Source organism: Phoxinus phoxinus (genome assembly GCF_949152265.1).
Source record: "Phoxinus phoxinus genome assembly, chromosome: 12".
Lineage (NCBI taxonomy): Eukaryota > Metazoa > Chordata > Actinopteri > Cypriniformes > Leuciscidae > Phoxinus > Phoxinus phoxinus.
Window position 1 is genome coordinate 8,598,110 of NC_136887.1, and position 27,704 is coordinate 8,625,813.

The window sequence follows — 27,704 nt, forward strand, 5'->3', positions numbered from 1 at the left end:
GAAAGAAATTTCCAACTCCATCGAGAATTGGAATTAAAGAAACAAGACGGAGAAATAGCATTTAAAATAAGACAACTCGAACAACAGGCAAATATTGATACTGCTCGCCCTGTTACTCCTGCCAGTGTGTCTCCACAGTCTGCCAGTGGGTATGATGTAAGTAAATATATTTCTCTCGTGCCTGTTTTTCGCGAGACTGAAGTGGAAGCTTATTTTGGGGCATTTGAACGTGTTGCTGGAGCTTTGCGCTGGCCTAAAGAGGTGTGGGCCATTTTACTACAGTGTAAATTAAGCGGTAAGACCCAGGAAGCATGTGCAGCACTGTCAGTTGAGGATGGGTTAAATTATGACCATGTTAAGAGTGCTATTATGAGAGCTTACGAGTTAGTACCGGAAGCATATCGACAGCGTTTTCGTAGCTTACGGAAAACTCATGATCAGACATTTACAGACTTTGTTCGTGAAAAGGGTATTCTCTTTGATAGATGGTGCACGGCATGTAAAGCAGATGATGTGGCCTCTGTACGTGAACTTATCTTGCTTGAGGAGTTTAAAAACTGTTTGCCAGAACGTACTGCGGTTTATCTAGGTGAACAAAAGATTGTTTCCTTGCAACAGGCATCCATATTTGCAGATGAGTTTGCGCTTCTGCATAAGTCCACCTTTATTGAGCGAGATGCTCCTCCACGAGCGGGCCTTCAAAAGTCTGAACAGCTAGCTCATAATTCTCCTGACAGTCGTCCCAGAATAGCTTCCATTCAAAAGACAGACAGAGTATGTTTCTTTTGTCGAAAACCTGGACATCTAATTGCTGAGTGCAGGGCTTGGGAGGGATCAGGCCTTTGAGGCTACCAAGTCTCTTCTTTGCAGTGCACCTGTGTTGGCGGCGCCCAATTTTTACCAACCGTTTTACTTAGAAGTGGATGCTAGTGCAACTGAAGCTAGGGCGGTGCTGATGCAGCGAGGGGATGGAGACATGTGTAAACCTTTGTTTTTCAACTAAGTTCAAGAAACACCAGCTGAACTATTCCACCATAGAGAAGGAAACATTGGCCATGCTCCTGGCTCTACAGCACTTTGAAGTCCCGCATGTACAACAGTAACCAACGTTTGATGCGTTGGGCCCTTCTGGCTCAAGGCTACAACTTGCATATTAAACATAAAAGGGGAGCAGACAACATCTTGGCTGATGCCCTATCCCGTGGGTAAGACTAAAATTCTTTAACATATAGGGGATAAACTTTTATGTGTTCTAAGATACACACTATATAAGTTTGTTCTTATGGGTGGGGGTGTTACGACCCGTGAGGTCTGTGTATGTGTGTCGCGTGCGCTCTTTTTCTCTCCCTCTCCTACAGGTGTCTGGAGGTTGACGCAGATAATCCCGCAGCTGAAGCTGATCAACGGAAATCAGCGAGGTGTATAAACAGGGCCAGTGAAGTGCTCTGGAAGAAAGAGATTCCTTGTTGACGTCTGTGTGGCTCACTGGATTGGAATTGCTGTGTGGACTATTGAGATCGGCTGGGTGCAGCTGATCGAGATCTCGTTATTTTTCCCTTGAAGTCTGTGTGGATTACTAAACGTTGACTACTGAGTGAATTGCTGTGTGAATTAGATCGGCTGGGTGCAGCTGATCGCGATCTTTGCCTTGCGCCGTCTCTGTGGAGCCAGCTGACGGGCCTGTGTTTGTGATCAGCTGGAGAGGTGTGGTGAGCAGCGGGCTGTCCTCGTCTCGTGTGTATTGCATCTGCGCGGCGGGAGCCGTGGGGACTGTCTGTGTGTTGTGTTGTTATATTTTTCTAGTAAGCGTCTTTGTTAGTTAATCAATAAATACACAAACTTGACACCTGTTTCGAGTCATCCTTGAGTTTTCCATCCTGGGTATATTTATTTGTTTGTCCCAAAAACCCCTAGACAAGCCAGGGACGTAACAACAACTAACTCAAGAGCTTTAGTTTCCTTTTTATTGTGTTTACCTAATAGTTTATTTAAAATTTACTGGAGCATTTTTACAGTCTTTTAAAGTCATTACATTTTATGAATTAAACAGCTTATAAAACTTTATCAGTAGAAAAAAAATGAAATAACCCACTAAACATGAAAGTATTATGCAATCATGTACGATTCACCTCTTGGCATAAAAAGTTCTTTAAAAGTGAGTCAAGGACCCGAAGGGTCTACATTGAACCCCATTGAAATGTTCTCTCTCTAAGAATGTAGCCATTTGCTCATCGTGGATGTGATTTAACACTATAGTTTAACCATTCAACAAGTAATGAATGTTTGAAGAGATCAGTCATGACAGTTGTGAGGACCAATGATGTTTGACATCATTAATGGCAAAGCTGGTGCGCCTGTGCTTGAATGTTATCGGTGGATGATATCAAAGCCAATATCGCTGTAATAACAATAATGTTTGATGTACAATAGTATATTCATGTACACATTTTGTGTGCTTTCTAAGCACAAAATTGGTGATTAAAGACATTTCACATTTATATTCGCAAGCAATCATTATAAATAAGTAAACAGTAAAGTAGATATCAGTTTCATTATTTATTGAGAATTAAATCAAAATCTCAATTAAATCATTTTTTTAATGATTTATTACAAGAAGAGTAGTTTAAAGCATGATTAAGCTGAACATTCCTAACGTTAAAAAGCACTTAACTTTATACCCACATAGCGCTCTTTGCATACCTTGTTTATATATTTAACAATATATTTGCAATTATTTAAAGCCAAATACAAAAAACAATCTATTTTATTTATTCAAGTGAAAGTTGTTTGTTGTTAGCTGGTCACCACAGCTCTTTGTGTTTGAGTTGAGTGCTGTGAGTGAGGCGAGCTCTGTATGTGACGGCTGTGTTTCAGCGTTTCTGCTCGTGCTCAGGTGAGTGGGAGGAGAAACGGCTCAATCGGTACAACTTCCAATCCATCACAAATATTTGCTAACACAAATTTAGGACTTCAAAACGTATGACATGAATTTACTTTCATGCTAAAATAAGATGAAGAAATATCAAAGATTAGCGATGTACATGAGATAAGAATAAAACTACAATGTTAGTGTAAAGAATGTTAAGAAAGAACAGATCTGCTTTGTACTATTGCAAAAAAATAAAAAATAAAAAAAAGACCCTTGATTCATTTCCATCTAAATGAATCAAGTTCATCAAGTTGAAGTTCATCACACAAAGGTTGTTGAAAATGAGACACCTGTCCCGCAGCTTTTAAATGGCATTTCCATTTTCTACTGTAAATTGCCACGATGAAAAAAAAATGGTAATAAAAAGTGCAATAAATGAATGCACCGTTTGTGTATCATGCAGTTTTCTCCCTAAAATAAAACCCAAGATTCAAAGAAATCTGATGAACCATTTAAAAACTACCGAAATACCAACACATTAATGTGAGTAATCTAATGTAAAACTATGAAAACATTTACTTAAAATCTGTTTCCCATGTTAATCTGTCAACTCTACTTCTCTCGGGCCTTTTGTTGCTTGATGACCTCAGTTTGACAGTTTCTCTGCGAGTCTCTCCAGCTCTTCGATCTCTTGCGAGACATCTAAAGACAGATGTTACATATTAGGGAGTGATTGAGATTAATCAGTCAACATTTCACATCACAAAATATATATTTTTTAAACTATTGTTTCTGTTACAAAATAGGATGACATTCTCTCTTACCCATCAATTTGATATTGCTGGTTTTTGCCAGTGAGAGTTCCATTGATCTCTTAAGTCCCGATTCAAGAGCATCCATTATGTACAGCTTCACAAAGAAACAAGAGAAGATTCTGCCTGGCTTTAGTCATTGGACAACTAAATACATGAATGTCTTAATATGATATCAGTACCTTTAGATCTTTGAACTTTTTAAGCATTTCCATTTTTGCCTTGTTGAACATGTCATGTTTTATTGTATCGACTGTGGTTATCAGCAGTTCTTGCCTTTTCTTCATGGATCCGATTCCAGTCACTGCTGCAGCTTCTAAAATAAGAAACACTCGGTTTAAAAATAAAACTGCTAACACTGCTAATCTATATATTGTACCATTTTGCATTGGTGGCTTGTGAAAATGTTTATTAAATGATACAGTAAATCAGAGCTCAACAACGAGGATGGCCCGGCAGCCCTGGGTCAGTGCTGGATAGTCTCCATTCTAATATTTATTTGATCAAGTCACATTTTTTATGCCTTGTAAACTTAAATATTTGGTTCCCCTACGAAGTGGAACTTCGATGCTGTGTCATGGTGTTGATGCTATGGGAACACTACTGCATGAGCCGGTGTCTAAACACGGCAATCTGGGTGTTCCCTCAATCACGGCTGCCAATAGGGGGAGATCGGATTAAAAAGAAAAAAAAAGACATCACTCTGCCCAGGTTCCTGTGAGTGACCCCTCCTAAGGGAGGTCTGTGCGCACCATGGCTCCAGTCCCAACTTTAGGAGGAAGAGGCATCCCGCGGGCTATCCAGCCTTTGTGGCAGCGTGCAACTAGTCAAGTCAAGTCATCTTCATTTTATACCACGGGTTATTTTAAATGCTCGATTCTAATTGGCTGGAAGGTGTGCAGTAAAACCGTCTAATGCACAGGTAGTTCCAGTCAGTTTGATTACAGTTCGAAATTAATCCGCTACTATAAACATTGGTAACCATAGTAACACAGTTACACTAAACCTGAAATAACCCTACGCTATTCCATGTCTAACTTCACGTTAAATGGAAATGTGGAGTTTAACATCAATTAATATTATGATATGTAAAACAATCCCCTATCGAAATTTCCAATGGTTTTATTTTTTTGTTTTCATTTAATTAAATGCATTTCAATAAATGTAATGTGTCTTTAATAGTAATCATGGTTAGATGATGGTGCTGCGGTTATCACTCCGCCCAAGTAGCAGTGCTTATAGCACGCACGGAGATGAAAAAGGTATGTATGGACTTATCTAACTCTGGGGGATACGGTGAATAGGCTAAAGTCCCAAAAAGTCGGAGTGTTCCTTTAAGAGCTCGCTCAAGTACTGCGGAGCTAAACCATTTAATGCTTTGCAAGTAATCAGCAATATTTAAAAATGTATACGATGTTTAATAATAGGCAGCCAATGCAGAAAAAAACTACTGCTGAGTGTCTCTCAGTGGGATCTGTGAAGACTAAAATTTCATCTTTTAATATTTCATTTAATATTATGGTTCTGTATTATTTTTTTATTAGTATTCATAATCAGTTTAAAATGCATGAGCTAGACTATAGATTGTACGAACCCATGTGTGTAAGGATCATATATCAGAGACAGAGGGAGAAGAGCTGGGAGAAAGATGAACAGAAGTATGTGTGCAATGTAACATGTTCCACTGATGATGATACAGCAAATGTGTTCAGTTGGCATATTCTTCACAAGGAAAGGAATGTTTTCCACTGATGCAAATGTACCACCGAGGGATGGTTTCTTAATATGGAAAGTCGATTGTGCCATGTGTAAGCATGAGGTATACATTCCATTTTAAACATAAGCAACATACCTTACAAGGAAGTTGTAAGTCCCTCAGTGGCGTATATAAGCTCAATCGTACTGTACTACTTCAGAGAAACACCAAGAAATGCATAGACCTGGTACGAATACAACATCTTCTCAAGTTTCTCTCCTATGCTGACACAAAAAGATTTTTCTAGGCAAGATAACTGGTGTCCAGTCCCGTGAATCAAATAATAACGGGGAAAGGCTTAATTTCAAGTCTACAATCTGAATACCGTAAAGAAAGTTTTCAGGATTCATTTATTTCACATTTCGTTTTGTATCGCTCCACTTGTCTGTATTTGCGTGTTCCAGACAGACTGTCAGACTTTTTCAATGACACTTTTTGCACTTTTCTTTAGTTATTTAATTGTAACTTTTAATTCTAGCTCACGTTCATAGCAAGAAGACATTTCCTTCTTAATGGTTATTTGGATTGATGAGTAGATGTCCTTCTTTGTATCAACAACGCCTCTTTTGAGCGATGCCTTCAGTTTAGTTTCCTTACAAAATAGGGGGAAAACACATAAAGTTTGTTTTTTAATCAATGTCCCTGCTTACTTTAGTAATGGAAGATTGAAGACAAGTAAAGACAGAGAGACCCAGGCTCGTATTAAGACCCCTGAGTGCCCACAAGAGGACAACTGAACTCACTTCTGTATTGATGAAGTTCTGAATGTGATGTAATATGGGAGATCCGGGGGAAGCGGAGTCACTCTGGATGATACTGAACTTGTCAATTTGTTCTTGCACTGACTTCCCTGTTGTTCCAGTCACACTGAAGCCAAGAGAAAACAAAATAGAGAGTTTAATTTAAAACAGAATATTGTTGTAATGATATAATCTAATACAAGAATGACCAGATAACTGTAGCGTCTGGACCAATCCGACACACACTAATTATTAATTATATTTAATGAATAATCCAGCAAACACACTCTCCCAACAAAGGTCTATGAAACTTCCCCCAAAACTAACATCACAAATGAAGCCAGTGTTCTGTTACAGGACACCTCAAGACTGATAAGATTTTTACGACCCGAAAAATGAATTTGCAGAGGGCTGTGACACTCACTTAATTCTGACTGAGAAGGAGAAATAAACCCTGTTAATCCTATATATATTCTATATATATATATATAACCACTTGAGAAATGTATAAACATGTATCTAATTTTTCAATCTCATGATTTTCCTTTTATGTGGTTTGACATATGTTTTCTTGTAAACTCTAATGGGTTAGTGTTTCAAACTTTGCAAACTATGGTTAACCAAAATCATGCGTGACATGTTTGGTCTCTATAAACTCCAAATTTCGTCCCCCATTTGTTAATTTAAATTACATTTAGCTAACTTTGTGACGCATTAGTAATATTAGAATCTTGAAGATTCTTCTCTTAAACACCCAATTAAATTACATATTCAGATGCCTCCTAGAACACAATGGGTCGTAAAATTTTCCTTCTAAAGGAAACACTTCTTATTGGCTCACAGACCCCCAGAGGGTGTGACATCTTCACGCTATAAAATCACTGATCACAAGATCACCCTCTCTCTCTCTCAGCTTCTTGGCTCTCTGCTTCTTGCCCTCTTACTCGTTTGGTCCTTCCTGAGAAGTCCTAATGTGAAGATGATGCTGAACTAGAAGTCCCCCAAGGACCCCCCAAGCTTGTGCCAGGCTTCGGCCTTGTCTTTCCATTCACCAAAGAGACTCTGACTCCAACTGGTTCTCTCTCATCACGACAACATCAGCAAAAATCAACTGTAGTCTCCACAAATTGCATCAGGACAGTTTAATTCAAATGGGCGAGACATGCAAGTATCAAACTTAGTCTCATTATTTGATACATTAAGTATCCTTACCCCTTTTAAAGAAGGGCGTGTTAGAACTAAACTGATGGTTTGCTCAAGGCTTATGATCTGCTGAATTTCAAACAATGCTATAACTTCTTGCTTTCCTATATTCTGCTTCAGTCTCTTTCCCTTGGTAAACTGTATGCATGTATGTATGTGTATGTTAGAGTAGTTTAAATGTTAAGTCTAGTTAATAAAGTCTTGTTCATATCACACGTAAAGTTGTCCGTGTCTCAAGCTCATATCCGGAGTCACTAATCATAGATTTTTTGGCTACTTGCTCTTAGTAGTACTAAGTAAGAAAGACATTTCCCATGCCCCGGAAATGTACATTTCTGTTAATCAATTAACCCATTTAAGCCCACCGGCAACTATAGTTGCCGCAGTGTATAGTTGTCATTTTCCTTTTGTAAGTATTTGTCTAGATGTTATCCATGTTTAATGTCTCAATGACATGCAAGCAAACAACCAAGTAAAGGATTTCAAGAAGAAAAAAAAGGTATTCACTTCCTTCCTGTCACATGAGGCTGTCAACTTCCTATGCCTACTTCCAGGAAGCATGGCAAAGGCAAACCCTCCCAAAGAAAGGTCATTTTCATGTTAATAATACGATTTTTTTTGTTGACATATATATATATCTATATAATCATGAAGGTCTCTAGAATCATCCAAACAAAACACATCTTACAAGAGATCTATAGTTTTTTGTATACTTAGTCAAAAGTCCAAGCGGCAACTATAGTTGCCGGTGGGCAAATGCCTTGTAAGTACATATATCATGGGAAAATGGATTATACTGTGTTAATAGGTTAATAAATCAAGGTTATTGGTCTTGTTTAGTGCATAAACATAACTTAACCCTTTAAATGACATCTGTATGCACTGTTATTTTTGTTATTTACCATTTTGTTATTTGTTTTTTTGTTTGTTATATAGATATATATTTTTCTTCATTCTATTTATTTGTATTTATTTATTTATTTTCATTTAACTTTTTGATACACAATGCCCTGATGTGGCTGCACTTTGTTCTGAACTTTGTTCCACCACTTTAACCCTTGTGCGTGTTTCGTTTGTGGTTTACAGTCGGGCTGTTTGGAGTCTTAGAGCCCCAGGCAACAAAATGTATAATATTGTAACAAAAAAATTGTTTTTTGTTTTTGTTTTCACAATGTCATTTTACTCAGTTTATTAATGTTTTTACTTCACATTTGGACATTTTTACTCCACAAAATGTATATAAATAAATGTAAAAAAAATAATTTTAATATATAGAAAAATATTTTAAGATATATAAAAAACATTTGACATTTTTTTTAAATGTCAAATTCACCTTATAAAAGACCCACATTTCTAAATTTCATTCATTAAGATGGATTTGACATGGTTTAGTGTAAGATTTTTGCCCATATTTCGGAAAATTCCGTTTTAAATGTAAAAAAAATACCACTTTAGCCAGTAGATGGCTGCAGAGCTCTAAAAGGCATACTTTTCACAAATCATATCTACATATTATTATTAATTCATAATATGTATATGAATACAACTGGAAAAAGTTGTGAAAATATGTCTTTCAGTTAGTCAAATAGCAAATAGCCATCTACTGGTTAAAGTGATAATTTGTTACTTTAAAAACTGCATTTTCCAAAAGATGTGCAAAAATATTACACTAAATCGTGTCAAAAACTAAGCCGAGGACGGCGCGCTGGTTCTCTCGCGGCGCGGGCTCCTCTTCTGACCCTGGCGTTTCCTTCCAGGCCCTGTCCACTGCTTGTTCCGGCCGAAACGAGCGTCCGGTGCGGGGCGCCACGGCGGGCTGTCTAGGCTGTCCTTGAGCCTGGTGAGGAGCCGAAGAAGAGCGGGACCTCGCAGGTGACTGGAGTGAGCGATGGGGCATCACGTGGCTCATCGCTTTGGCGCGCTTCTGCGTCTCGGAAAAACGCTCTGTGACTGACTCCACGGCGTCACCAAAGAGGCCGGAGGGATTGACTGGAGCGTTCAGGAGTCCTTCAGGTTAGCCATAGGTGCCTGTTGAGGACGACCATAAATCCCATGGAGCGGCCGATAGCCTGTGCAGAGCGCTTGGTGGCCATCAGTGCGAGGTCCGTTGCCGCGCGCAGATCCCTGATGACGTCAGAGTCCACTGCGCCGTCGTCCAAGGATTGGAGCAGCTTTGCCTGGAACACCTGCAGGATTGCCATGGCGTGACGAGCTGAAGCTGCCTCCCCCGCAGATGCATAGGCCTTGTCTGCCTGGTGGGCTGTGAACCTGCACGGCTTGGAGGGCAGGCTGCGGTCCAAACCCAGCGCAGACGAAGACGGGCACAGGTGCGCGGCAACAGTCTCCTCGACGGTAGGCATGCGCACATACCCGTGGGCTTCCGCCCCGTCCACGTGCGCGAACATGGCCTGCGTGTTAGAGTGGGTGCACGCCGATTGGGGCGCAGCCCACGACTTCACCACGTGCTCATGGACGTCCGGGAAGAACGGGGTACTTCTCCTTGATGCAGTCTGACGACGGCTCGACTGGAGGAACCACGAGTCCAGCTTGCTTCTCACTGGCTCATCCGGGGCGCTCCACGTGAGGTCCAGCTCCGTGATGGCCTTACCGAGGACCCCGACGAGCTCCTCCTGGAGGTCTGCAGGGCCCTCTTGGTCAGGGCGTTCTTGGTCTTGGTCAGGCGCGTCCGCGAAGCTGACAGCGTCGAAAACCTCGTCCTCGGGCGGGGGAGGGCCCACCAGCGGCTCGCTGGCGGCAGTGGGTCTCATCCCTACTGTTGCTCGAGCCACTTCCCTTCTGGCTCTGAGGGCGCGCACTGGCAGCTCGGCGCAGTGGGCGCACGTTTCGTCATTCAGTGCCGCTTCGGCGTGGGCGAGGCCCAGGCACGCGACACAGAACTCGTGAGGGTCCGGCGGGTCCAGGGGGCCCGCACATATCTGGCATGTAGTAGCCATTGGATGCTTCGAAGAAAAGTTGATAGTCCTCTAATGCAACTTCTACGATGGCTGATTTCTAGCGTGAAGAAAGAGATTCTGACGCAATTGTCACGCCCATGCATTTTATACTGCCCGCGAACCTGTCAGTATTTGCATGCTTCGCGTCAATTGGCCAGCTGTCCCTCAGCTGGTGTTAGCTTATAAGATTTCAGCAAAAATGGAGAAGGGAGGAGTTCCCATATACGTCTCAGTTGACGTAATGTTGAAGTTACCTCCTTGAAAGGGAACTGCATTTTCCAAAAGATGTGCAAAAATCTTACACTAAACCGTGTCAAATTATCCATGTTATCCATGAATGAAAGTTAGAAATGTGGGTCAAAAAGACCCCGAACAGCGCACAAGGGTTAAGACAAATGGATTTATTGTTTGTTGTGTTTTAAGATTTAAGAATTTTACTAACACCTCCTCCATGATGCCAAATGTTCTCCTCCTATTCATATTTTACATTGAGGGGGTGCATACAACATATTTGCCCACCGGCAACTATAGTTGCCGCACATTGAAATACGATTTTCAAGAAAAAAAAAAAAAAAACTGGGGAAAATAAATGCAGAATATGTTCATATAGGACACTATTAACACGACTATATGCATGAAACCATTCAGAAAAATTTGGGCACAAATGGGTTAATAACCAATATTGAGGGTTTACAGGATGAACTGAGTAATTGGTTGTAATGTTAATGTAGCTACATAAAGTTAATCCGATTAACTTATCAAAATATTCATAATCAATTATAACAAGTTATGATTGGTTATTAATATTTCATAGAGCTGTACTCAGAGTACAATGCGGCAGCCCTCGTCTGAAGACCGAAGAGTGGGAAGACCAGCGACTCTACCTGCGCGACTCCACAGAGCAAGGACACAGACAAGGCACTTGAGTATTGTTTTTTGTTATTTCCTTCCTTCCTCTTTTTCACAACTTGTTCTTACTATGTGCCTCCAAATTCCTTCTATTACTAACACACGTAAATCACGTCACGCGTAAGAGGCAGTGCAATCCTAACTACCTGCGTACTTTTCCTGTGTCTTCTAGTACATTACTTTATTTTCCTATTGGTCTCTGGAATTGCCAGTCTGCTGTAAACAAAGCTGATTTTATAAAATCTATTTCTAGTCAATCAGGGGTCAACATTGTGGCCCTGACTGAGACCTGAATCAGACCAGAGGACACTGACACACCTGAAGCCTTCTCCACTAATCTCACTTTCTCACACAACCCTCACCTGACCGGTGTGGTATTATGGTATAATAGTGAAGGAATGCTTTTATTTTGAAGTAAGAAGGGGTGACTCATGTACGGGGCGTGGTGAGCAGGAAGTTATGTTTAGACACGGGCCGATTGCTGCTGTGTACGGGCTTGCTAAATAAAGACAGGCTCTGAAGACGTTGTGTACGAACCTCTTTTTATGAATAACTTGACATGGTGTCAGAAGTGGCCGACTTGTAAGCGGGGAAGGAAAAAGAAAAGGTAAAACAAAGCGTATCATTTTGGCGGAGGAATGGGAGACGAGCCGGCAGATATGGCGCAACCTACACCAACTGCTACGTTCACAATACAACCTCCAGAGCCATTCGATTTTACCAAGCCTCAAGAATGGGAGCGTTGGATTAGGAGGTTTGACCGATTTCGGCTTGCAAGCAATTTAAACACAACGTCGGAAGAAAACCAGGTAAACACGTTAGTGTATTGTATGGGCAATGAAGCAGAAGATGTGCTTAAGGGGCTAACGCTAACGGCAGATGAGAGGAAGAAGTATACGGATGTTAAGGCGGGCTTTGATGCATTTTTTGTGCCTAAAAAGAATGTAATATACGAAAGAGCCAAGTTCAATCAGCGTGTGCAACTGCCGGGAGAAACGGTGGATTCTTTTATCACTGCTCTATACGGATTAGCTGAACATTGCAATTATGGACAATTACAGAATGAGCTGATACGCGACAGGTTAGTGGTCGGGCTGAGAAATGTCTCATATTCAAAAAAGCTACAGCTAGACAGAGACTTAACCCTTGAAACTGCTATAACAAAGACAAGACAGTCGGAAGAAGTTAGACGACAGCAGTGTGACTTAAGAGGAGAAAATGGCGGTGCTAGCAAGTGCTCCAATGTTGATGCTGTGTATGCTAAAAGTTACAGAAAACCTAAATTTCCCTCAAAGCCTCAGCCACAAGCACAAACACCAGGCAAATATATACCTAATGCACGGCCACAGCAAGGTTCAAAGGCCTGTTATAGATGTGGGAAAATGCCCTCAAATGGACGATCAGAATACCCTGCTACAGATGCTGTGTGTCACAACTGTGGAAAAATGGGACATTATGTCAAAGTGTGCAGAAACAGTGCAAAATCTCTGAACGCTGTCACTACAGAAGAAGAAGGGAGTTTATTCCTGGGAGCCGTGGATGCTGAAAAAGACCCGTGGACAGTGCAGCTGCAAGTGAGACAAAAAAAAGTGTGCTTTAAAATTGACACTGGTGCTGATGTCACCGCCCTGCCAGCCGAGGTGTACTATGACATTACAGATGGACCTGATGTGAAGCGCCTGGCAGTGTCGACACGCCCATTGTTTGGGCCAGGTGGCAATGTACTCTCTGTCCTAGGGGTAGCCAGAGAAACACTGCGCAGAGGCAAAAAGACAGCAACAGAGGACATTTATGTTGTAAAAGACCTGCACACTGCACTGCTGGGAAGGCCTGGTATAGAACAGCTTCAGCTTGTGTGCAGGGTTGATAGCATCACCATAGAATCTGTGAAACAACAGTATCCGAAGCTGTGTAGCGGCTTGGGTCTTGTTCGGAGGCCATACTCAATTAAATTAAAGCCAGAGGCTGTGCCCTTCTCTCTCCACGCACCACGCAGAGTCCCTCTGCCGCTTATAGGAAAAGTGAAGGAGGAGATAGACCGTATGGAGAAGATGGGCGTAATCACCAAGATTGAGGAGCCGACTGATTGGTGCGCCGGGATGGTGGTGGTGCCGAAAAAGGCAGGTACTGTTCGCATATGTGTGGATTTCACAAGGATGAATGAATCAGTATGCAGAGAAAAGTTTATCCTGCCTTCAGTCGAGCACACTAGCACACATGCTAGCTGGCGCAACAGTATTCAGCAAATTAGATGCCAATATGCGCTTTTGGCAAATACCGTTGACAAAAGAGTCTGCCAATTACACCACCTTCATCACGCCTTTTGGGCGCTACTATTTTAACCGGCTACCTTTTGGCATAGCTTCAGCCCCCGAGCACTTTCAAAGGATGATGATGACCGAAGTGACCGGTGGCCTGGACGGGGTACTTTGTCACATGGATGACATCCTGGTCTGGGGACAGACGCAGGGCGAGCATGATATGCGGCTACAGGCGGTGCTAGAGAAGGCACAAAAGGCTGGCATTACGCTCAACATGGACAAATGTGAGCTCACACGTCATACAGTCAGATTCCTGGGTCATGTGATTTTAGCAGATGGAGTGCAGCCAGACCCAGAGAAGACGGGAGCTGTGCAAGAGATGGACGCACCTAAAAATGTCAGCGAAGTTTTTGAAAATGTCAGGAGTTTCTGGGCATGGTCAATCAGCTGGGCCGCTTCTTGCCTAACCTGGCTGAAAAAGACAAAGTGTTAAGAGACCTGCTGTCCAAGAAGAACCACTGGTACTGGGGGACAGAGCAGCAGGCCGCCTTTGATCAGTTAAAAACAGAGCTGTCATCCACACCAGTGCTCGCACTATACAACCCAAACAGTGCACTAAAAATCTCTGCTGATGCCTCTTCCTTTGGCCTGGGGGCAGTCCTGCTGCAGAAGAGCGACGCCAGGTGGTCACCTGTGGCATATGCGTCCAGGTCAATGACACCAACAGAGCAGTGCTATGCTCAAGTAGAGAAGGAGGCACTAGCTGCAACATGGGCGTGTGAAAGGTTCAGCTGTTTCATCCTGGGAAGACCATTTGAGCTGGAAACTGACCATAAACCGTTGGTGAGTCTGCTGGGCGGGAAGGCTCTGGATGACCTCCCACCAAGAATCCAAAGATTTAGGATGCGACTCATGAGGTACAACTATACAGTCAATCATGTCCCTGGCAAAAGCCTGTGGACAGCTGACACCTTATCTCGTTCTCCCATACGAACCGCAAGAGCACACACAGATACAAGCCTACTAGAGGACACCAACATCTATGTAGACTCTGTCATCAGCAACTTTCCTGTCAGTGGAGATTATCTGAGCAGCTTGCGCGAGCACCTGAAGGCAGACAGCACATGCTCTGCACTGATGGAGTACTGCACAGACGGCTGGCCTGACAAACGGCAACTGCAGGGAGAGCTGAGACGTTACTGGCCTGATAGAACAGTGCTGACAGTGCTTGATGGACTGCTGCTGCGGGGCACAAGGCTCGTCATCCCATTCGCCTTACAAGGTGATGTGCTGCAGAGACTACATGAGGGACACCTGGGGGTTACAGTGCAGGGGCCGGGCCAAACAGACGGTATGGTGGCCAGGGCTCAGCAGCCAGCTGAATGATATGGTACTGAAATGTAGAACTTGCATTCAAGAGAGAAAGAACGTCAAAGAGCCGCTGATGCCAACGGAGATGCCAGACAGGCCTTGGCAAACTTTGGGAGCTGACCTGTTCACGCTGAAACCGGGAGGGGTGGAGGTACTGGTCTGCTTATCTCCAAAGATTGGACATTCTATCCTTTACCATCTTCGTGTGACAACAGCTCATTTGAATCACATGCAATTACCAGTCCTATTAAAATCAATTTTGTAATTGTTTATCGTCCCCCAGGTCAGGAGGAGTTGGATATATTACTCTCATCCATCCCTGAGGATGGTACTCTTCTGATAGTTCTTGGAGACTTCAACATCCACCTAGAAAAGCCTCAAGCTGCTGATTTCCACACTCTGCTTGCCTCATTTGACCTCAAACAAGCATCTACTGCAGCTACTCACAAATCAGGTAACCAACTGGACCTTATTTACACACGCTACTGCTCCACTGACCATAAGGTAGTCACACCAAACAAAGCACACCTCAGATCACAGCCTCCTTACTCTTAACCTCAACCTTGCTCAGGAAACACACAATCCTCCTCAGGTCACCTTTCGGCAAAACTTACATTCAGTCTTACCCTCCCACCGATCCTCTTTGGTCTATGGCCCTCTACTGCTATGCTGATGACACAACTTTACCTCTTATTCCAAGCAGAGGACCCGAAGGTAGCTGCTCGCATCTTAGCCTGCCTGACAGACCTTTCTTGCTGGATGAAGGAGCACCACCTTCAACTCAACCTCACGAAGACAGAACTGCTTGTGGTCCCGGCCAACCCAACACTACATCACAACTTCTCCATTCAGCTAGGCTCATCAACCATAACTCCATCCAGAACAGCCACGAACCTTGGAGTTGTGATTGATGATCTGTTGAACTTCACAGACCACACTACTAGAACTGCCTGGTCCAGCAGATTTGCCTTATACAACATTAGGAAGATCAGGCCCTCCCTATCGGAGCTACGCAACTCCTCCAAGCTCGTGTTCTATCCAGACTTGACTATTGTAATGCTCTCTTGGCAGGCCTTCCAGCTTGCACTGTCAAACCTCTGCATCTGATCCAGAATGCAGCAGCAAGAGTGGTCTTTAACGAGCTGAAGAGAGCACACGTCACACCTTTCCTAAAAAACTTGCATTGGTTGCCAATTGCTGCTCACATCAAATTCAAGGCGCTGATGCTTGCCTTCAGAACAACCACTGGCTCTGCACCTCTATACCTAAACTCATTACTTCAGTCTATGTGCCCTCCAGAAGCTTGCATTCTGCAAGTGAACAGCGCCTAGTGGTGCCATCTAAAAATCACTTCCACGGACCTTTACCTGGACTCTTCCCTGCTGGTGGAATGATCTGCCTAACTCAACCCGAGTTTGCTGAGTCCTAAGCCATTTTCAAGAAAAGGCTGAAGACGCATCTTTTTCGGCAACACTTGATCCATTAATACTAACACTCTAACATGTACAACTTACTTAACATGTTATATGGAATAATAAAATAGGACTTACGGGAAAATCATATTGAAATATTTATCAATATGTTCTTGCAAGTGTTTGACCAATTGCTTGTTCAGATCTAGGATTACATCCCAATTTTTCGACCAGTAGCATCCGCCGTTCTTGCACAAAGCTTGAAGGATTTTATGGAATGTTCTTTCATAAGTATCCTGACAAAAACAAAAATACCAATGCAATTAAAAGAGCAAGAAAATTATGATTAATTTTGCACAACATAAAAAAAATAAAAAAACACTTACGGGGTGTCTATTTGGGGATACCATTGCTTTTGTGGAAGCAACACATAATTGCACTGATTCATCCACTCCTTTTGAGAGACACTGCTCCAGATCACTATAAATTCTGTCAAAACGACTGCCCAATTTATTCAATGCCTTCTTTAGGTTTTTCTCTAATTCCATGTAGACTTTTGTCTCAACCTGGAACACAGCCACACAACAGCAGTGAATAACAGGATAATGTATTGGCACATTCTGAAGATTTGAAATATAATATGAATATAATGTCAACATGACATCATGACTTTGCGTAAACATACGTGTTATCTGTACGCATTTTGAGCTATCCGCGTGTATGTCTACGCCCTAGTATGGGTAGGTTTAGGATTAGTTGTGGGTGAGGGGTTAGGAATTAGAAGTGTGGTTAGGATTAGGGAATCAGGTACTGACTTCAACGAGTGGGGTAATAATTTGGCAGGGAGTCAAAATTCGGCACAACATCTGTCAAATGTTCTGAGCGAAACAAACCATCATCCCCGGATGTGATTCCGCGTGCTAGTCTACGCCGAAACGAACCATATCCCCAGATGTGATTGAAAAACACGCCAAAAAGCGATTATGCGTCTTGATAGCACGCCGAATGGAATACGAATTGGCGTGTCATACTGTACATACGCCATTTCATGAGATCAGTCTGATAATGTGCATGTAAAATATCAGACTCATACCGTTTTCTTGTCTTTATCCAGCAAAACTCCCTTTGCTTCATTGACATAATCTCTGGTCAGTTCTCTGTTGATTTTCTTGTTAAGAATCCTCAGTTCATCCTGCAGCTTTGGGATTTCTACAGAAGTGTGTGATTTTGGTCAGTCCTTTAACTGCATTGCTTGTAAAATAACTTTAGATGATGTGATTCATTTTTTGAATAATGAATAATGCGGTAGTTTGGTAAACAGGATAGTTTACCTGTTTCACTAGGTTCCAGATTTAAATCATGGTCGAAGAAGGCATTGGAACTTACAGTGAAGACGTTAAGGAAATTATCATCAGTGTGGAATTTTTTCTGAAAAAAAAAAAAAAGATTATATATTATATATATATATATATATATATATATATATATATATATATATATATATATATATATACATACATAAATAAATCATATATTACCAGAAATTATTAAAAATGGTCAAATTTAAGAAAATACCTTGATTTCGGAATTTTCAAACTTTTCCTTGACTCTTTTCTTGGCATGTTCATTTCTATGAAGTAAGCATACTTTTTTCTGATCCTTATAAGAATAATAAAACAACAATATATTAATTTAATGTATAATAAAAGAAAACCAGTGTGAAATGTAATTCAATGATTGATTTTACAAGCTGTAAATCAGTAGTCAATGTACTCAAACTAGCTGTATATGTAAAAACAGCTTGAATTTTTTTACATGAAGTCAGCTCAGAGCTGGAACACATTGTACTTATTACACTCAAGCTTATTTTAAGGACTATGAAATGGCCATTTAAAAAGATGGCATTTTTTTCAATTTAAAAATTAGTTTATTTTCAGGACTGAAGGTATTGGTATTGGTTTACTTAATCTGAATAAAAAATATTTCATTACAAACTTTCAAGGAAAACTTGTATAAAGGAGAAATACATACTATACAGTTAAAGATTTTCCAAACCTTGTCTCCTGAGATTTGGCCTCCAACCCCTGTAGCTCTAAAAATAAATATTAAAAAGTCACAAAGTGTTGTTGTTTTGAAAATCTGATCTTTGTTTTGGACAAAATAGCTGCGACAAGCTGTTTAAAGGGGTGCTGTTTGTGACATTACGCAAATTACAGTCAGACTGAATTAGTCCTGTCCCCCGTCAACCATTCTCCAAAAAAGGGGTATCCAAACTCTGTCCTGCAGAGTTTAGCTTTAACTAGTCTTAACACACTGGACTGGCAGTTTCTAGTATGCCTAGTAAGACCTTGACTAGCATGTTCAGGTGTGTTTAATTGGGGTTGGAGCTGAACTCTGCAGGACTGTGGCCCTCCAGGAGCAGGATTGGACACCCCTGCTCCAAACCATGTCAAGAAACCTGAAAAAGCAAAACGATTAACATTTCTCGACTGGCTCAAATGGCCAACACTATGGGGTTTTTTTTGCTGGTGAGAGAGAGTAGAGACACAGAGACAAGTTGATTCATCTTTGATACCTACTTCAGGGATATCTGCCAATACTAAAGTCCCTGTAAAGTCAAAATTAAGTATGTGTTCTGAGTTTTTCACACCACAGAAAAATGTGTTATTAGCCACCCAGCCCAATTTGAATGAAAAAAATAAAAGTAAATAAAATAAGCTATAAAAATCTTGAAAAAATTAGCAGTATTCTGCTCTCAAACGCTGGAGGCGTGTCCGCTGGCTGCGCTGAAACCACGCCCACTCGAGGGAAAGCTGCCGGAGAAGGGTATTCCTGCACAACCGGAGGCTGCAGTTTCAGGACCCCAGTTCCAGGACCCTAGTTTTTTGAGACAGCGCCACCAACCAAAAACACTAATTTAACCTAATTTAGACCCCAGCTTCGATATTTGACCACTGTTTATGATAAAACTGGTTTGCAGTGACATTAATTTCTTAATTTATGACAGGAGTGCAAAATTATAAATCTGTACTGTCGTTTTTTTTTTATAGAAATCCTAAAGCACGTTTTCTCTGGTTTATTTGTGTTCACATACATGCAATATACAGCATCCGCCAGGGCTCTTAGTCCAATGGTGCGCATATTTGGAGAAATAATGATTTATCAACACGTTTGTAAAATATTTTGTCATACAGAATAACATTTCTATTCATTTCCCACTGAATAATGCGATCTGAAGAGCTCAAACCTCTGTCTCTCCTCTCATTCGCTGTACAGCTGTCAATCATCTCACGTGGTTCAACGTGACCATACTCCTGCCCTTCTGCATGACGCGGTCCTGTGTACACTTCCTCATTCTGACCTCCGTGATAAAGTTAAAGACACATCGGTTCATCTGAAACAAGAAGCTATAAATGCACGATTTCGAGTATACGTGGTTTGTGTGTGATTTTTGTGCGAATAAAGAATGTTTACACGCTAAGCAAGGTGTAGCCATTAGCTGCATATAATGTTTTAATTTTTGTTTACTTAAAAACCATTTTAAACCGCGACCAGAATATGATACAAATACTCGATGGTGGTTTAAAGTGAACTTTAAGTTAAAGTGTAATATTAATCTTTTAAACTGTGTCATGTAGCTTGATGCTACTTGTTGGTCTAATCCACCAGCTGCAGGAGTTTTTCTATTCCATAATCTTATTTGTTAAAAGAATTAACACAAGGTCCCAAGTCTTTTTTTTTCTTTCAAACAAGACTTAAGATAATAGGTGGATCTTACAAACTTAACATCTGGGTCCTGAAACTCCAGCCGCCGCTATATCGTCCAGTTCGTAGGTGGCGCTGTCACAAAAAACTAGGGTCCTGGAACTGCGGTCCTGAAACTGCAGGCTTCGGTTGTACTGGGACATACTACTGAGGTGCCGACGGTGATATTAGGGGATACTGCTTTTCACTGCGGATTATCAGTGAATCCCAGTTGTCTCAGATGAAAGTTTATAAAACTATCCTGTGTAAAATGATCACTACAGAGGCGGGTCTTGGCGGTGATCCTCAGCTCTCCATCAAGGTGGCTCTTCACAAAATGAATCCTCTTCTTCTTGATATGGACGTTTTTCGGAAATTTAAATAAGGACACCGATCTGTTGTGTAAGTGATCGCATCCAGGTAATACACATTTCTGTGATGAAGGTATAGCTAGCTAGCAAACTGTAGGCTGTAGTAACTAAAATTATTGACAGTAACTCGCGATTGAGCGGCGAACTGATGCGAATGTGCTCTATTGTTGGGGGAGGGGCCAGCGTCAGTGGCTCCAGTGCGTTATCCACAGTAGGGGCGAGCCACCGTTTTAATCCCACCCACAAAATCCTGAACACAGCAACGATGAAAAACTGTTTAACTGTCTAACTCCACAATTCAGTACTTCACAGTCTTTGTAAAGTGTTTTAGCAATACATTTCTAACATTTATAATGTGTTTAGAATTTTTTTTTATTGCCTTTACAGGGACTTTAATCATGACACCTTAAATGGCAAAAAGATTCTAATTCTAACCTCTTATAGGCTCCTTGATTGATATCATCCGTCTTTGTACAGATGAAGTTGATGCTTTTGCATTCTCCTCCTGGTCCCAGTTCTTCAATGCAGTGCTTTAAAATCCCCCAAGGGCCACTGTCAGTGCTTGCTCGATTAATAGCACTTACAATCCACACAAAAGAGCACTCTCTCAGTTTCTACAAGATTGGAAATAGTGAGTTAGATGATGTGCTTTTAGTAGCATTCAGGGTTGGGGGCAATGCATTACGTAATCAGATTACTTTTTTGTAAAGTAAAGTTACATTACTTTATAAATTACCACATTCATATTTGAGTTTTTTTTTTTTGGTAACACTTTATTTCGATAAACCACTTTAGACATTATACTAACTATAAGTAACTTGGCAACTACAAGTCAACTTATTTTCCTAACCCTAACCCCTAACAGTCTACTACTGTCTACTAATACTCTAATGAGAGTTAGTTGACATGTAGTTGCAAAGTTACTTATAGTTAGTAGAATGTCTAAAGTGGACTATCGAAATAAAGTGTTACCACTTTTTTTTTTTTTTTTTTATAAATGTGATGCTCATTACTTTAAGCCCATCACATAAGCCCCTTTCACACAGCGCGTTGATCCCGGGAAATTGCCGCGAAATTGCCGCGAAATTGCCAGAGTGCCTTCTGTGTGAACGCAAACACATCCCGGGATTGATGCCGGGATCGATCCCGGGTTGGGGACCTAGTAACATTGCCGGGATCAGTCCCGGAACGCGCCCTGTGTGAACAAAAGCCAGGATCAATGCCATAAGGGGTGTGTCGTAGTGATGACGTGCCATCGCGCAACTCTATTGCTCTTAGAAGAAAGTTTGTGTTCGTCATCAACAAAGAAAGAACGAAAAAATGTCTGCAAACTGGAACGAAGCAGAGACCAGGGAGCTCCTTACTATCCGCACTGAAGCTGAGATCGTTCGCCAGCTTTGTGGAACGGTACGCGATGCGTTAAGCCCCGTTCACACCGCCAGCGACACGCAGCGACAAAGCGACACGATCCCATTTATTTCAAAGGAGCGCTGGTAACTTCCGGCGACATTAGCGACAGTGACCGTTGGCGACAGAATATGGGCGTGTCAAGCGGCGCGAGACACGCGACAAAAGTTCAGAAATTTTAACTTTATGCAAATGAGAAGCGATTTTCGCGAGCGACAACCAATAGGAAAGAAGACTTTCAGTAAAGCTCACTCACGTCACCGTCTCGAGTGCAGGCAAGACAGAAGAGTTTGAGGGCTAATTCACTGTTTTATTAGCCTGACTTCGTCATACTCATATTCTAGGCAGAATGTGAGTCTGATACTGCTCCATAGGGCTTTGATTATGAGGCGTGTCTTAACCGAACCAGGGGAAAAAAACCTCTGCACTCAATTGGATAGACCTACAACCAATCAGAGCAACGCATAGTTGTCAACAGAGCTCAACTGCACGGGCTGGAAGAAGTAGTAAATTAATGAGTGTAAACAATCTTTGCCGTTGTTGTAAAAAGAATGTAAGAATTCGCGGAGTACTTACAAGCACGAATAGCATTTTTAGCATTTTTGAGAGAAATACAAAAGGTGTATGTATATACGAACAAGTTCTCCGTTTAGGATTAGATCTCTACAATAAAGCAAATAAATCTTCTCGCATTTGTCGGCCCTGTCTCAACTTTATAACACGGTTGCAACGCGACTTGACTGATTTAAAAAGACAACGAAAGACGACGAATAAGACGACGAAAGAGACCAGGCTGAAGAAGCGTGTTCATCTGAGGCTTCAGAGAAAAGAGATTGTGAGCCCATCTCTTCCATTGGTTTTCATAGCGTCCCGTCTTCTTAGCGACCATCAGAGCCAGCTGATAAATTAAACTTTTGCCGAATCCCGTAGGAACGACGGCCGGCAAACACATCTTTCCGATCGACAAATGCCTTGATTGCGGTACTCTGTTCGTCTTTTAAAATGAATTCAGACGCGATAGCCGAATCTAAACATCTCAATTCTCCAGCTGCAGTCATCTTTGTTGAAAACCAATTCAACCCAACCGCTCTTTGATGACGTGGTGATTACGTAACCGCAGATCATCTGTCCATCATCGATTAAAGCCCGCCCTGGCAAATTTGATTGGCCCGGCCTTCTGGGAGCCGAGCATAATTACTCCTCAACAGATCGAGTCCAGACCGAACTTCCCGACCAAAAAATGTTGTGGGCAGGGTTCGGGCTGGCACCCAGGCTACTGTTTTATATGATTTGACTGTAACCACATTCATAGATGTAATAAAATTATGCATGGAAAAGAAACTGTCGACAGTCTCAGTGAGTTTAATTCATACATTTATAGTTCGAGTGTTGTAATTTTATGATGCAAGTTTAGCACTGCTGCAGTTCATTTTACAGTTTCCCCTGCATTATGTTGACTATTAGGGACAAGAAAATGTATTATTTGTCAAATTCGAATGACGTTTTAGTAATTTATGACAGTATGAGTGAGTTTAATTTGTTGATTGATCGATTGGTAATCTAGTAAATTATTTAATCCAATGAACACTGCTGTGGTAAAATAAAACACTCTCCCAACAGCATACTGTTTCTTTTTAGCCTAATTCCTAGTCAAATTAAAATTATATAGTTGTATATATCACTTGTTGTGATGGTATTTTGTAGTATAGATAGATATGGCAGTCTATCAATAACATTAGAGCGACAATACTAGGAACGCCCACAAGCGACTACACAGTACAGAGACTAGCGACATACAGCGACAAAGTCGCTGGCGGTGTGAACGGGGCTTGAGTGTAGCCTACATGTTTTCGACACGTACGTTACACGTCTCATCCTGACGTCACGTGTCTTTGCGGGATCTTACCCGTGTGTGAACGCACTCACAGATCTAAGAAAATCACTGGCAGTGTGAATGAACCAAAATCAAATGATCCCGGGACAAATCCCGGGACACATTATCCGTGTATTTTCTGGAATCTCTGTGTGAAAGGGGCTTTAGACATACTCATTTGTGCACGGGAACAGACAATACATATAAGAAGAAAAAAAAGATGTACAGGTAATATAACCTGTAATGTTGAGAGATTTTTGCACACAAAAAAAATCTAATATATATGCGGCAAACCAATTATTTTCAACCTTCATTCTGCACCTCCTGAAGTGATCCGTTGTAAGGGGTGGCTCCTTTATTGGGGTCAATAAAATGGACACTTATGATTGGTTAACATCTCGGCATAAGAAACCGTATCAACGCCCACGCACTATTGCAAGCGAGTAAGTGTTTTGGAAACATCATCCATGCATTTTTTTTTTACCGTGTACAGACAAAGCAATATGAAATAATTTATTTGCAGTTTGTGATGCAGCTGCTGTCAGATCCAATACAGTTGACTGCTTCATCTTTTAACAAAAGTTTCTTTGCAAACTCTTAATTTCACTTTGCCTCGTTTACAAAACAAAATGCTCTGAACAAACATATAGTCCTCCAACACAAACCACAAGTGCATTAAATAAACCATCGACTTGGCATCACACTAGGGAGCCAATCGTCTTTGAGTATCTTTAGAACGAGCCAATACACATTGGCGTGCAAGATCTGCATCTCACACTCCGCCCCACAGCGCGGGTATAAATAAGGAAGTAGATGCACGCACCATTTGCCTTTCGGGGCATGATGGCACCTGCACTCAGACCCCTGGAGAGATTCCAGGCTGGTCCTAAAAATGGATGCGGAGGTTCAGGTGGTTACTGCAGGAAATATGTGGTAGTCACCATCACTTCTGCGAGACCACCCCCTAAGAGGAAGTGTTGCTTACGCAGAATAGAAGTGGAACCTATTCGTTGGGGGAGTCTTTTCTCCGTGAGGAGATCCTGAAAGCGTTCGGCCATTTCAGTGCTCTCTTTCCTACAAGATGGGTTGGAGTGAGGGCTGTGTCCTCCACCCTCAAAATGATGTTGCCTCTATTTTTTCTTTGACGCACATCATGATGCAGTACCTGGGAAGCACGTCCTGATCGTCAGGTTCCTGAGGGAGCAAGGTAACTGCCTTGTGCCCCTCTTTAACTGCAGAGAGACCGACCCTGTGCCACAGTTAAAAAATTATGTTTTTAAAGAAACAGTTATCCTGCTTGCATGGTCTCTACTAAAGGGTAGGGTTGCTCACTTTCGGTCAATGAGTTGTGCCTGGAATTCGGGTCGGCTAACTCTCATGAGCTGAGACCCTGACCTGGATGTGTGCCTAAGGTTCCTACCTCTAAAGAAGCAGGTGGTGAGCCTGCAAGCGCTGCCCCGAAAGAGGCAGACCCAGCCATGGCTTTCTCTGTCCGTCCGCTTCATTGTGGTTATACGTGAACAGAACGCAAGCCTTAGGACCTCAGACCAGCTCTTGTCTGTTAAGGAAGTCAGCAGAAAGGGAAGGCTGTTTCCAAGCGAGGTTGGCCCACTGAAATGGGGGCTGCCTTCATCTTGGTGAAAATCCCAAGATGTACGTGTCCATCTAGGTGGTTAGCTCCTCTGAAGTGAGTGTGTGCTCCTGCCTAGGTGTTGATACAGCTTGCTTCGCTGACAGATATTCTAGAGTTGGGGGCTGGGCGACACCTATAGTCAAACCGCTGCTGCGTGGGCTCCCTTCTCATGACGCCAGTTTCACTGTGAGCCCGGTTCGAAGTGTCGGCTTGCTGCGCCATTCCTCTCATATGGACTGGATACGTGTGCAATTCTTGCTCCAGTAGAGTTCCCTCTTAAACCGAACCCTGTTGAGTTCCTCCGCACCCCTTCGGCATTGGACGTGGTGGAACGTCCGGTGCTAGGCCTACCACTCGTAAGCAGTGTGGAACCTGTGTTAGGCTGGGTCCATATGTTGCAATCCCTACGGTGATCCCATATGTGTATTCTTCCACGGTACGGCTCCATACGGTGAGCCCGTGTCTTTCCCTTGGCAGAGTTCTTCTGCCGTCGCTGTTCGGTGTTGTCTCCCCCCTGTATAGGCTGGAGCCACCCCAGTGACATTCCAAATGTTGTGCTGCCCGTCAATTCGCCCAGCCCATACGTGTATTTTCCACATGTTACCTCCCTACGGCCAGGGTGTGGCTTCCGTAGTGTACCCTTCCTTCCTTAGACAGGGTACGCTTTCCCAGTGTTATCCAAGTCTAACTGAGCGAACAGCAGTGACATCCTGGCCTCAGCCCTGTCCTATTTCCGCTAAAAATGTCAGGAGGATCAGGAGGCTTTTGTCTAGGCACTGGAAGGTGGCAGCTTTAGTGGCGCTTTCAATGGGGGATCCCTTTCAGTCGACATCGACTACGTCTGACGTTCTCGACTGAAAGGGAATGTCCTGGTTGCGTATGCAACCCACCGTTCCCTGAAGGAGGAAACGGAGTACGTAGTCCCTTCGCCACTATTGCTGGACCACCGCTGACCCCGGGCTCTGCTCGGCTCCTCAGCAAAAAGCAAATGGTGCGTGCATCTTCTTCCGTATTTATACCCACGCCGCGGGGCGGAGTGTGAGATGCAGATCTCGCACCCCAATGTGTATTGGCTTGTTTTAAAGATACTCAAAGACAATTGGCTCCCTAGTGTGATCCCATTCAGTCGACGTTGACTACATCCTCCGTTCCCTCCTTCAGGGAAAGGTGGGTTGCATACGCAACCAGGACGTTCTATTTGCTTTTGACGCGACGTGATGCTCACATCCAGTGTAGGCATGTGTCAGCTGTTAAACAACTGAACGCCAATGGGTGGAGCCTATATGGTGTGATGATGTATACTATTGGTCAATGTGTAAAGTAACTTTCCGCAAGACGGTGTGTGTAGCCTATACTTAGCAAAAGGTTCATTGGAAATGAGTGCAGTAATATACGTACAGATTTCCACTGGCCATCTCTTAACTTGTTGCAGTCTCCAGTGGCAGGAATATCAACAAGCACAATGTGTTCCAGGAGTTCATGACAATCTGGAACCTTAAAGGTCACACTCTTCACAAGGGGCCAGTACCAGCCACCGGGACTGGAGTCACTGTGCAGAATGTAAGATGCAGCAACACTGGCAAATTCAGAGCACTGTTGAGAAAATAAGAAATGTTGGATATATTCATTTACAAATTCATTATACATTTAATGTTATTAACCATAAGGAGTTAACATATGTAGTCTACTAACTTACATCATTGTTTGAGATTGTTCTCTTATTGATAGACAAAAAGGTTTCAATCTCATCAAATTTGATGTCTTTCTTGAGCTCTTCTAATGTTTTCTTATCGGCATCAGCTCCATACAATGCAGTGACCTTTTCTACAGCAATTTCAAACCAGTCACCATCCCGGTCCTCAGTTTCATCAGACAAAACTCTGAAAAGATCTTTGAGCTCTTTCTCCCACTCCTGCAGAGGCACAATAAGGCTTTATTTCCTTCAAGTTTGATTTATTTACATATTCATAAAGAACTCCAATTAAAAGCACAGTAAAATGAATACAAATTAAGAAACCTCTTTCGATAAGAGTTCAATCTCTGCTATGTAGTTGGAGTCAGTCAGATTGGCTTCCACCTGAGTAACAACTGCTGTACATGCACCAAAACAACCAGATGGCAGAAGATCTCTTTTCCCCAAGACTGCATTTAATAGAGAGCTCTTCCCTTCTCCTGATTTTCCAAAAATCCCAATGGTTACCTTCTTTCTGCTGAGATTATTCATTTTATTTATCTGTGAAATTATGTCTCTGTGCATAATGATTGTGTGGACTAAGGTGTCAGTGACTCTTTTCATGATTTGCTCTGCCTTAAACTTGATCTTCATATCTGCACAATGAAGAAGAGAATCACAATGGGGATTATATAAAGCACACAGTAAATCAAGAAT

At 42.2% G+C, this 27,704-nt stretch overlaps 1 protein-coding gene across 1 annotated transcript; it reads right to left on the reverse strand.

Annotated features, from left to right (window-relative positions):
* Positions 1-2,542: 2,542 nt before the first annotated feature.
* Positions 2,543-27,640, reverse strand: LOC307008458 (nuclear GTPase SLIP-GC-like). The gene is made up of 15 exons (XM_079631251.1): positions 27,333-27,640; positions 27,012-27,227; positions 26,714-26,908; positions 20,838-21,016; positions 18,343-18,379; positions 17,863-17,946; positions 17,619-17,715; positions 17,381-17,496; positions 16,674-16,853; positions 16,426-16,583; positions 6,181-6,304; positions 5,921-6,029; positions 3,864-3,997; positions 3,694-3,778; positions 2,543-3,571 (listed from the first exon to the last, which is right to left on the reverse strand). Exons 1-15 carry the CDS (start codon positions 27,609-27,611, stop codon positions 3,516-3,518), a joined length of 2,049 nt encoding a protein of 682 aa, XP_079487377.1. The 5' UTR covers positions 27,612-27,640; the 3' UTR covers positions 2,543-3,515.
* Between the last annotated feature and the right edge of the window lie 64 nt (positions 27,641-27,704).